Source organism: Manacus vitellinus, unplaced genomic scaffold, assembly GCF_001715985.3.
Source record: "Manacus vitellinus isolate BGI_N305 unplaced genomic scaffold, ASM171598v3 scaffold_31_pilon, whole genome shotgun sequence".
Classification (NCBI taxonomy): domain Eukaryota; kingdom Metazoa; phylum Chordata; class Aves; order Passeriformes; family Pipridae; genus Manacus; species Manacus vitellinus.
In genome coordinates this window covers 8813539-8826247 of record NW_021940379.1, presented here as the reverse complement: position 1 = coordinate 8826247, position 12709 = coordinate 8813539, and the positions used below count along the sequence as shown (strand labels likewise).

The 12709-nt window shown below is 42.0% G+C and overlaps 1 protein-coding gene across 3 annotated transcripts in view; it reads left to right on the top strand.

Annotated features, from left to right (window-relative positions):
* Positions 1-12256, top strand: part of LOC103754863 (septin-2) — a 34781-nt gene extending 22525 nt beyond the window's left edge. For 2 of the 3 annotated variants that reach the window (XM_029961122.1, XM_018076424.2), the window contains exons 12-13: positions 4293-4386; positions 11313-12256. In XM_029961122.1, the coding sequence (XP_029816982.1) occupies positions 4293-4361 (69 nt within the window). In that variant the 3' untranslated portion in view covers positions 4362-4386; positions 11313-12256. The remainder of the gene's footprint in view (positions 1-4292; positions 4387-11312) is intronic. The other variant, XM_029961123.1, reaches the window with a different exon arrangement.
* Positions 12257-12709: the final 453 nt, after the last annotated feature.

Here is a 12709-nt window from a genome sequence, read left to right as displayed (position 1 = left end):
GGTATGAAGTCTCTTCATCTCGAAATCATCCCTAAGGTTCAGACTGGGAAAAATCTGTGGAGGAAAGAGGCACAGAGGAAATGGGCTTGCATTCCATGGCCTTCACAGAGAAAACAAATATCCATTTCCCCTCCTGTTTTGCATTCCCATCAGTAACGGTGCTTGCAGTTCTATTTACAGTTTTGTGAGGTTTATATAACCTTGGAAGGAATGAATGCTTGGGCAAGTGCCAGGATCATCTTTATCAAGGCATCACTTTTGCTAAATGATCTTTTATTATGCCAAAGGATGTGGTCCCCAGTTCAGCAGTCTGGAACTGCTAATCTGTCATTTTGGATTTACTGCTCCATCTTCTTGTGATTTTGCTCATTTGCAAGTGATGACCTGTTTTTCTGAGATGGGAAGTGAAAATAAGAATAAAGATACTCATGTTCCTTACTGTAAAGATGCAGTACAGATTATTTTCATGTTGTAGTGCAAATGGGCACAAAGTTAAGGTGTGTAGTTTTGTGCCCTATTATTCCTACTCTGAAAACATCTCGTAACAAAAACCTTTCAAAGTTTCGAGAGGTAGTTCTTCCAGAAAACAGTTAGGGCTGTGATTACATGAGAACAGCAAGGACTGAGCTTTCTCTGGTTTCTCCAGTGAGCTATTCTGAGGCTTTGGGCAAGTCTTCTCTCCACTGCTTCCAGTGCAGTTACTCAGCACTGGGCTGAGTGTGGTAGAAGGAACCACACTGCTGAAACTGTTTGCTCCTGTCCTTCCACCTTGTGAGTGTGTTTAACCCTTTGGCAGCTGAGATGAGGAGCTCTGGGTCAGTGTGGGAGTCAGAGAGGGCACAGCAGTGGCCTGGGGGAGGTGAGGGTGTGAGGAGTGTGTGCAGGTCACTGCCTGGAAGTGCAGGGACATGTGGAAGCATTTTCTTGAAAGATAATGTGGAAACTTTTATGTGAAGAGACAGCACGAGTGCTGCTGCAGGCTGTGTATCCGTGATTCCTGTGAGGGGCACGGATACCTTTGAGGAGGTGCATGGTTCATTTTTAACTCTTATTTTTAAATGTTTGTTTCCTTTCTGTGTTGCTGCAGTAGTTACATGACAGTTTGAACTACATTTTAGTCCTGACATAAGTAAACTAAGAGGTGTTTATGTCAAGGTTAAGTTTATTCTTTTGCCTTTTGTTATCTGAGAACTCACAGGAACGATTTGTTTTACCAGATCTCCAAACATTATTTCCTGGCTTCCTTTCCATGGTGTGCATTGGCCCTATGCTGTCATGTTGTAGCATCTGTTCTTCAGGGCCTGAATGTGAATCTATTAATGCTGCTCTTACAAGTGAGAGGAGTTGCTGCTGAGCAAGATCAAAGTCATTTTATGGCCTTGATGCTTGCAGTCCCCAACAAAGGGAACACAGATGTGGATGTGACATCAGTGCCAGTCTTTGGTGTGATTCTTTACATTCTCCTCTATTAATAGCAGGGTTGTTTCTGTCTGTGCAGGAGGTCCAGTAAGGTGAACATGAGCTGCTTTTGGTGTGTACTGTGATGTGGAGGAGCAGCTCTTATGGTCCATCCTCTACTTGAGGAATTGTTACCACTCGAGCACAATACAGCTGGATTCTCTTTTTTTAACTCCACTCCCGAGCTGCCAGGATTCCTGCTGTGCAAACCATGTCCTGCCCAAGGTGTGCATCCTCCCTGAGTTCAGCACTGCAGTCCTGTAGTTATGGGACCAGGTTTTGCTGTGGTAACTATCGTTGCTCACAGGCTGTCTGCTGAGAATACTGTTGTGAAACTGGTAGTTGTAAGTTTGATTAGAGCTTGAGAACCACAGTCTCACAGCAAAAAGCAACCATCATTTGCATAGGAAATGCTCAGTGAAAACCAAATCAAAATGCTGATGCAGCCCAGGATGCATTGAAAAATAGGTGTGCTTGAGTACCTTTCTGTTTTTCTTTTTTCTTTTTTTTTTTGCCAGCTTTCCTTATGGAAAAGAAACTTATCTCCCAATGGTTATAGGAGACAACAGTGTGCCTGGTTTTGCCTAGTTTTTTTCACAGGCTTTGTACCTGGAAGTTTTTCTACTGAATTACACTGAAATAGCTTCAGAAACTTGCCATTACTTAGCTAATGGACGAGACTGAGACTTCACCAGTAGGTCTCAAAAACTCCCCATGAGAATGGAAAAGGACAATCTTGTTACAATATTGTTAGAGCAGAGTAGGTCTCATGGGGCTTTTGTGCTGCCTACATTTGTGTCCTGTGCAGCATCTGATTTCTCTCATGGTAGGGGCAGATTTTTATCCATGAAGGTTAAGAAAATGCAAGTCTCAGTGCTGTATTTAAGTCCTACAGTGATGCTGGCTATTAGCAGAGTTCTGTGTTTGAGCAATCCCCATAGTACTTGGGCAGCAATATCTTCCCCTGTCATTACTGTTGGGTGGCTATTTTGGGAATGTTTCATGGCTCTGCTTGGAGTGCTCTTGGGAAAGCTCAAGTAGGAGAGCTTCCAAAAAGCTAGTTTTATTCTGGTGGTAAATCTGCAGAGAGGCAGTTCAAAAGACCAGGTGTCTTACATTTTTACAGATGGATCTTTGAAACTTCTTTTTTTATTGTATCATGGAATCAATGCAGCTCTCACTTCTGAAACTTTCTGCTTTTTTTTCCTCCTTCCTGCAGCATTATGCCATCTTTCTGATCAGGAGCTTTTTGGTTTGAGTATTTAGCAGAAAGATGTAGATGGGTTTATAATAATCCTTGCAGACTTAGCTGTATGTCATGCTGTTGCTGTGTGAATCTCCTTTTGTCAGAGGGCATCTCTGCTGCAGTCACAGGAACCTGAATTAGCCTCTCCTGAACCCTGTGCTGCAGCAAGAGGATAAGTACATAAGCCAGCTAGTTCTGGGCAAGCTCTGTTACTGCTGGCTATGCTGCAATCTGTTTTTTACTCCTTAGTTAATCTTCAGTTCCTTACCATTTCCTAAATCTGTATCTGAGACCAGGCAAGGAAAAGTGATATGGGCACCTGCAATTTATTTTTTCTGTTCTGTGATGTTTCTTTCTGGTTTTTCTTGTTTTGTGGTTGGTTTTTATTTTGGGTTTTTTTTTTTTTCAAGCAGCCCAAACCAACAGCTCAACACCATGTACATGCAATCAAGTATTTGTCTCAGATTGTTTTGTATTGAATCTGATGCAGTAATGAGTGTCACAATAGTTAATGTGGTTCACTGGATGAAAGTACAGTATGATTGTTTAAACATTGTGTTTTGAGTTAGAATTCCCCCTGACCTCCTTGCAAATAACTGAAAGCAATTCTCTACTTCAATAAGATGACAATTTGCTATACAAGCCTCAGATTTTTACATGACCTCCAATTTGAGATAGACTCATACTTTATACAATGGGCATGGAAATAGGAGCCTATTTCCTTCCCAGTTTGTAACAGGACATTTGTAGTTCTGTATGTGAAGCTTCCCCACCTGCATTTGGAAGGAAGTACCAGTCATTTGTAAACCAAATTAGAGGTATTTGCATATACATTTTGAAAATCTCTATTAGTGATCTTTCTTCTTTCTTAGGAACATTTGTTCCAATTAATGTTATTTAAAAAAAAAAACAAAAACCAAACCAACCAAACAAAAAAACCCCATTATGTATAACTGGCCTTTTATGAGATGGAAACTAACTTATAAGTGTTATAAGAAAATACCTTAAGAAAAAAATTATTTCCATGAAAAATCATTGTTTAGATGTAAAAAATATTGGTTCTTTATATGTTTAGTCTGGCTTTTCAAATTTTAGAAACATCTTTCTGTTTCTCTTTTGAAGTAGTTTTTAAATCCAGGCTGCATGTTCAGCTGTTCCTGTTGCTAAAAATTTGCAGAGTTCTTTGATAGCCAAAGGCTGAGTGTTCTTGCATGGTCTTGTGCTTTGAGCACTTGTATCAGAGCAAAGCTGCTTCAGCTCGCTCAGGTGCATGTCTGCATGCCAAAAGGACATGCCTTTCTTACTGCAGATTAAATGGGGATTCACAGGTCTGTAAACAGCAAAAGATTTGGACTTTATGGCTTAATTTTCATTATAAGTATTCTTCTGTGAAAGTTAGATGTAATGAACTGAAGAGTGTGAGAGGGGGAAACCCAAAGTATTCAGTTATGTGAATTATTGAACATTTCGAGCTTGTGAGGAAGAAGACAGGATCTGCATTGTACCATGGAGGAAAAAGATGTCTGGTGTCCTGGATTTTTGGCCTCCTCCTGCCGTGGTTTAACCAGTGGGTGTGTCTCTGTTGCAGCTGCGCCGCATGCAGGAGATGATTGCCCAGATGCAAGCCCAGATGAGGATGAAGCCCGGGGATGACTAAGGTGTTTGACACCTGGATGCATCAGGTATTGCTCTTCTCACTGTTTCCTCCTCTTACATTAGACTTGCACAGTGGTTATTGTTAATTTTGCACTTTGGACTTGCTTTCACAGTACTTACAGAGGAGAAATGAGTGGTGTTCTGGGTAGACTGGAAAAGAAGATCTGTGCAAATGTTACCTTTGCAGCTGTTTTTAAGACCTGTAAATGCTTATCCTCAGTGCCTTATTTTTGAATCATGTGGCTTTGTTTCTGTTAGCACAAGCTGCTCAGAAAATTGATTTGTTTCTATGTAAACAAAAGTTAGGGTGTTTTGGGGTATGCAGGCTGCTGCACTTATAACAGTTTTCTCAAAGAACCAAACAGAATTTTACGAGCTGGTCATGTGCAGTGAGTACAGACTCCCTTGGTGGTGTGTGTGATGTATGAGGTGGGATCAGAGCGAGCAAAGAAAAAAATTCTTGTAGCAAATATTAATTCTTTCTTCAGAATGCAGCCCTTCTGATATAATTCTTCTTTTAAATGCAAGAAGGAAAAACAGAAGGATATGAGGAGTCTTGTTGCTTAATACTTCAGCTTAATACTCTAGTTGTGATTGCTGGTCTTGTGGAATGTAAAGCTTGAATAAAATGGATTATATTATCCCTTATGACCTCGTGGCAGCTGCCAACATTCCAAGCCTAAAATAAGGAGATTTTTTGTTGCCTTTATTTGAACCTTCAGTCTTCCTGTTTACATAAAGAAGAAAAAAAAGTTTAAGAAATAAACTTATTCACTGGATTCTGATTTAAGCAGAAGTTGATGGTTTTACTAGTATGTTCACTGTGATCTTTGAGTGAAGTAGTTAAGGGAAAGAAGTAATGCAGTCTCAGGTTTCTTACTGTCACAGTTCCAACTGTTGAAGATAGAGGAGTCTTCACATCATGTTTTCCAACTTCCATCTAAGATGTGCTTTCCCAGAGTTGGAATTTAAACCCTGAGGATAATTTTGTGGCTGACCATGCAGTGTGTGCAGGAGCAGTGTCTGACACAGCCCTCATTCCCTGGGCAGGAGCCTGTTCAGTACTGGGAAGTGTTTCAGTCTGAACACTGAAGTTTTCATGGTGACTTTGTTTTGCCATCACATGGCCAAACTCTGAGCACAGCAGTGGCTGTTTGCTGCAGGACAGCTAGTGCAGTGTAAGTGGTTGGTACTGTTTTTTGCAAAGGAGCTCAATCTTTGTGCAACTCACAAATCATGTTTAATCACGTGGCACCTTTACACTTGTATTCAGTCAGAAAAAACCCACTGTAGGTGTAATAACCTTGTCCATAGTTGTTTGCAGAGCAGAGGATGGCAAGTGGGGCAAATGCTTTCAGAGTTCTGTCTTGAGTTCCTAGATGCTGGCTTTGCTGTGAAATCAGGCTCTGGGGGCTGATGGGATGTAGTATTCCCACTGATGGCTAGCCAGTGATGGCCCCAGATTCCCTGTGTTTCACAGCTTCTGCAGTACTGGCTATGGTATTTATAAAGCTGACCTGGAGCAGTTTGTCCCAGGCTGAGTTTGCAGCCATGGCTACGGAAGCAAACAGAGTTGAGGCCATGCTGCTGTGCCCAGGGCAGTGTTACCCTGGGGGTACCTCACACTGCTGACCTGGAGTGCAGCTTGGACCACTGAGGGTGCTAAGCAGGGGAGATTTGCAGATTTAACTGAGTGTTCCCATGATCTTGCTGTGATTTAGTTGGAACTGAATCTCGAGGAAGTTAATTGGTCTGAAATACCGAGTGGGGACAAATTTGGGAAGGATTTGAATGAGATCTTCATACATGGAGGTCCTGCTGTTTCTTTGGAATTCGCTGAGCTCCATTTCTGCAGCTGCTGTGGAAATCATGTTTGACAGATTGCTTTCAGGAAAGAGTTTTGAACTTATTTTTTGTTACCCTTGAGATGCTGATGGTGTAAGTTATTGGCCAGTATGCACAGTCAGAACTGCAGTTGCAGTCCTGCTGAGCCAGGGTGTTGCTATATGATCCTGGCAGCGTGTTGAAGTGAATCCTCACCCAGAACTTACCCTTAGGCAGGTTTCTCTCATGCATGTTAAGTGACTTTGCAGTTCAGGAGGAATGACGAGTTCAACCTCCAGCATTCCCATCAGATTTATTTGCTGTATTTTATTTAACTCGCTATTTCTAGAGAAACCAGGAAACTTGTAATTAACACAGTGGTTAACAGAACCAAACTGACAACAAATTTAAATATACTTGATATCAATCTTTTTGTTCTATCACAGCTTATCTTGAACATCTCTTGGGTTCTAGTTTTACGACAACTTTAAAGGATCAGCTCTGCTACTGAATCCACAGTCTCTTCTCCAGTTGCTCTTTTGCACCCTTACTTATCTTTATACTGAGAAAAATATGTGACTCTATAGACAGTTTATATAAAATTTACTATTTTCACTCCTTTTTATTTTGGATACATACATATTTTTTTATTTTATTCAAAAGTCCCTTAAAATATTTTCCCCTACATAAAGCACAGATATAAAGATGTTTTCAGGTATTTTGGGAAAAGAGAAGTATGGTGTAAAAACCTTCAGAGATGAGAGCTGGAGAATAAGCAGTAGGGTAATGAAATGTGCTGATATCCAAGTATGTGAAATACCCACTTCTGGTTTCAGATGTCTTTTGGGGTGGGGAGGAGATTGCTGGATGCTTTGGGGTTTTCTAGAAGGAGTCGGGCATTGCAGAATGATTAAAAAGTGTTAAGCTCAAAACCTTGCCAAAAAGCCTGACAAGTCTGTATTCCCATGAGGTGCTGCACAGATGGGATGACTGGAAGGTCTGGTTTGCCTGATCCCTTTTGAATAGGGGCAGCTTTAAAGGGTTTATGGGAAGGGCAGAGGGAGAATTTCCTTCCAGCAGTCTCCTTTGCTCTCAAGGCTGAGGTACGAGGAGGGTGACAGAGGCAAAGATCACACACAGGGAACGTGCCCCAGGTTTCCAGAGGGATGGATGGACAGACAGATCTCCTGCTCTGGAGAAGCAGAATCCTGACAGGGGAGGAGCACGAGCGCTGGTGGAGCCTGGGTCAGAGGTGGGAAGGGAAGGTGATTGTGGCACTCTGATCACTCCTGTTCCCAGCTGCAGCCTTGGCAAAGGCCTGTGAACACAGAGGGTGCTGAATAAGATCTTTGAGTGCAGCCTAACAGGGGTGCTGACCTGCCCTTTTACCTGTTTGCTCTAAACATTTCATAGCTTCTGTGTACAGACAGTGCAGTGGAGGAGATTGTAGGAGGCAATGAGAGCACAGCTGGACACCAAAATATTCTTGGAATAAGCAGTAACAATTTTTTTTACCCTAACTTTTGATAGATTCACCTTACTAATCTTTTTCAGATTTTTTTCTTCTAAAGCACAAGACTGCTCTAAAGGGTCAAAGCTTCTTATACTTGACAGTTCAAATAAAGGTTTGAAGAGAAAGATGGAAGGGGGAATAAGTTACCAAAACCTAAAACAGGCTTAATTTTATTTGGGTACTCCAATACAAAATGCTTTTGAAATAAGCCTGCAGTAATTCCAGGAGCATATTGACTAGTTCCTGAACTTGTCCATCTCAGATGAGCGATTATTATGAAAAGCTGGAATTATTTTATCAAATTAAGTGGTTGTTGGTGGATATTTCTTCCTTTTCCCTCTCTGTTTCTGAAAGTGTATCTCTTTGCAATCTGTTTTCCTCTCATTATTCTTACAAATCTGGTTTGTTGTCTTCACTCAACGTCAAGATCATACTGGGACAAGCCAGTGACAGTATCCAGGCTATGGAGAGCTAATACAGCCATCTGGAAATGTAGTTATAGTTAGGGAAATATGCTCATATAAAAAAGAAACTCAAGCATCTTGCACTTCAAATATCTGTAGGATGTTGAAAATTCTTTTAGTATAGGTTGTAATTTCCACAACTATTTTAAAGCCTCCTGAGCTTGCTGACACTGATCCTTGGTAAGAACAGTGCTGAAGACACTAAACAGCTCCTTCTTTCTGACAATGAATTGACATCATTTAACAGAACAACACAAAAGCATTGTCATAGCAACCAGCCTTCAAACGATGCTGCTGAATGCTGAATTGATCTGATGAGAAATGTCATTTGAGGGAATAGAGATCATGCTGTAGTTTTTGGCAGCTGAAATTGAGAACCTGGAGAATGTGAAGCTTGGGCAAATTTGTAATATTTGGAACAACTGCCTGGCACTGCCAGTGGATGTTTCTCTGGCTTAGAAACTAGAGCAGGAGGGCACCATTGTACTCCAGCTCTTCTGACTGTGGAGCTGTTGAGCAAACCCTGCACTGATGGGCTGGCACCAGGGGTTGTCTCCTTTAGAGAACAGACTTCTGAGAGCAACTGTTGTTGTCAGGGGTGAATGGAATGACGTTTATTTGCTTTCAGTAGTGTGTGGATGCCTTGGGAAGGATGAAATCCCCAGTGTGGTGGCTGCAGTGGCATTCCCAGTTCTTGGGCATATGTGCAGTGGCACCTGGCACTCTGCCTCTTAGAGCCTTGATTGCCCAGGCATGTTACAAGTGACATATTCCACCTCTTCCCCTATGCCAGTGACACACTGCTGTATCCACTGCAGCTCCTGGATGCATGGGCTGATTGAATGATGGCTTCTGGCTTGCTTCCAGAATTCTTGGGCATTTAGTGTGCCCGAGGGATGGGTGCACAGACCTACCAGGTCTGTACCAAAGCCTGATGTGGTATCATGGGGAACCTGAAAATGCTTCAGAGACACCTTGTGCTAAAGAAACAGAGGAACATTTACAGTTTTGAAGCTTGGAGTCTGGTATTTGTGTGTGATTCCTGGCTATCAATATCAGCAAACCTCACTGCTGAACGTTAGAGAGAGTTCAGAGGCTGGGTTTGTCACTGCCTGTGAACTCGGTGATGACATTTGCTATGGGGAAGCACAAGGGCTTCTGCAGACCAGCAAAGGAAAGGGAACAAACTTGAAGCAGTGAAGTCAACTGAGGGTGACTGAAATAGCAGAAATTCAAAACGTTTGGGGTGCAGGTAACAAAATGAGTCAAAACTACCTCACAGCAGGCACTGGTGCTGTCCAGTACTCCTCTGCCTTGTGGGAAGATGCCATTTCCCAAAGTTCCTGCTGATGATGGGACACTCAGAGGGGTGCACCTACAACATAAAATGGGTGCTACTTGAAGAAAAACAATTTAGGTCAGTGAGAAACTGTAGCTGCTTAGAAAGCAAATTTCTCTCATTGGGAATTCAGAAGTGAACATGTAGAGATGTCAAGTTGCCCTGCATTGTAGTCGTGTTCTTGGAAACAGCCGAGGGGGAGGCAAACCCATTCTTTCCCAGGTTTTTGAAATGTTTAAAATACAAGACTCTGAGCAGTGTGACCAAGTGCTTCAGGGAGCAGGTGTACGTAGTGCTTGCTGGTTACACTGCTCACTGAGGAAGTCTTGTTTGAATGGCACACTGCAGAAATGTAGCCTCTCTCTTAAAGGATGGGATGAATCCACTTTGCAGCTGGAGGCATTTATTAACACTGTGTTGGTGAAAGGAGCATGGGGGACTGTAAGGTTGGTCTAAGAAAGATGCAGATCAAACTTGTCAAGAACGATACCAACCGAATTGCATCATGAAATATTGTCTCACAAGGAGATGAGGAAGCAAGAGCAGTGAAACAAATCCACACTAAAACGCTACAAACATCCTTTGCCAACACCCAAGTGTGTTCCATGACCACATAAATGTGGGTGTCGTGTAGCTGATGCTGGAAACATAAATGCACAGCTGTGCCTATAACCTGAGCCTTCACATTCACTGGAAATTCCAGTCTTTTTGTGAGTCTGACACACCAGGCACGGTTTCCTCTGGAGGTACCTGGAGCAGATTGGAGCTGGGCAGGCAGTGGCAGAAATCAAGTTTCTCTTTCATACTCGAAGCAGCAGTGTAGCACAACAGTTAATTTTGAGTTTGCTTAGCAGTTTATGGGCACTGGCTTTAAAGCCTTACTGCTGGCTTGCTTGTTTTAGGTGGACTTCTCACAAGGTGCAGGAATTGTGCATTGAGCAGAATCCCCATAGTGAGAATGACCAAGAGCAATGCACCCTGTTGGCAACTTTCCTTGCTCCTTATCCCAGGTGTAGTCTGGATGAGTGTTGCACTGTATTTTATAAGTGAGTTGACACAACAGTGTTTTCTAGGATATTTCTTTTTCTCTATCCAGATGAATGTTTAAGCTATTTTTTCCTGTCAGGAATGAGTATTTTTGGGACTGGAGAATTTGAGGTGTTTCCCTGAGTTCCAAATCTGACACATCTTCCTAAGCAAGACCCAATTTTCAGGGAAAGCTGGAATTCTGCTTTCTTTGTAGCAGCCTTTTTGGTTGGCAAGTAGCTGTAGAAATTCCAAAACTGGAAGTTCCTTTTGAAAGTACAGACTGGTATCCCTTTTTTTCAGCCGTAGGAGTACTGCTGTACAAATGCTGGGAAAAAATCTTCTTTCCTGTTTTACCTAAGCAGTGTCACAGGAGTGTTGGTGCATGACAGCAGCCTTGCTGCTCCCCTGTAGCCCTGTTGTCGGGTGGTTTGTGCTCCAGCAGCAGTGCTGCCTCACCTTGGTGCCTGGTGGGCAGTGCTTTGGAGATGAGCTGTAACACACTTCTGGTGTTCTTGCAGGCAGAGGGGGGTGGTGCTGAACAAAGTATGTAGCTAAAAATAAGTTCTCATTTATTAGCTCTGATTAGACATTTGTGATAAACATCTGGGGCCAGGCTGCTCAGCTGATCTCATTCTCAGGCAGGTCCCTGTGATGCAGGGACTGTCGCTCCTCGTTCCCTGGATTATGCTGCTTTCCTTGGAGGGGCTCAGGCTGCCCCAAATGCTCTGACAGTGCTGACAGTTTGTCCTTTCTAATGCTCTTTGTTTTCCATTTTGTCCCCAGCAGCAAACGGGTCTCTAAGTGGATGGGTGCTCTGTTTTCTTTGCCCGAATGGGACCGTTCAAATGCAAAAGCTGGATGCCACAGACCAAGACCTGCTAAAACAAACACAAAGTCTGAAGAACGTGTTGTAAAACGGCTTGTTTTATATATCCAATGTTATTCAACTTACAGTGTATCTTTTTTTGATTCTTTTGGTAATGCTGTCTTCGTACTTATAAATGTGGGTTTATTATCCTTCCTATATCTTTTTATCAGAAGCTGATAAGAGTACTCTGTATGGACTAGTCATTGTGGTGGGTTTAAGGAGCTAATCATGTACCTGATAGGTTGTTCTGAACAGTTTCCTGGTTAATACTAAGACTTTGTGGCCTGTTTACAGTAAAACGTGTGTTTGCACAGTATCATAACTTTCACCTGCCATTTTAAGTCATTATGTATCATATCAGTTTTTCAGAACTTTCTCTCTGCTTTTGTTACTTTTGGAGCTTCATCTCTGGTGATTTGCATTTGTGTGGTTGTATGAGAAAATGTCCAAAGCGCTGATGCTCCAGCAGTGGTGCAGCAAAGCTGACTGTTCTGACTCGTGTGCCTTACTGTCCATGAACACTGCACACACCACGGCTCATGTGCTGCTCTGAGGGTCTGCTGAGGGTCTCAAGTATTGATGGCAACAACTGTCACAGGCATTTCTATCTGTCAGCTGAGCGATGGCATGTACTCAATTTTTTATATACCATAACACTAATTTTCATTTGAGTTTTGTAATAAATTGTATGAATGTGGAAAATGTGGATTTTTTTTTTTCTGGGGGAGTTGGTTTTTTTTGTTTTATTTTATTTTGGCTTTTTCAAGCTAATCTATGAAGTGCTGTAATGCTGTCGTGCACGGTGTGTATTCAAAGGAATTGTGATGTTTGCTCTGAGGAATGAAGGCATTTTCTAAAATTTCTCTGCATATAAACTGCTTTGATTTCATTTCAAAACAACTTTAAAAGTGTTTTACCTGGAAGTTGGGTAGCAAGGCTTTGCATCCACTTTTTCCCAAAGTTCATTAGGCACCTACTGACGTCTTTTAGGTGGGTAAATACCTTGGAAAATCTGTTTGCACATCTTAGCAACATGCATGAATTTATAAAGTATTTCCTTTCCGTCATTACTGACTGTGTAGCTCTTTTCTGCATGCTTTTGTAGTCTTGTGTGTTTTATATATGCATAAATGTAAATTACTTTGCAAATAGGGGGATTGAGACACTTTGTCTTCTGTACTAAATTGGGGTGTCTCTCATGTAATGATTAGCCTTAATTTTGCTGTCTAGCAATGAGTGTTTAATCAGGATAGGATTCACAAACACACAGGGATGCATATTTGCCTTGTTTGGAGTTGAACTGCATAAACTG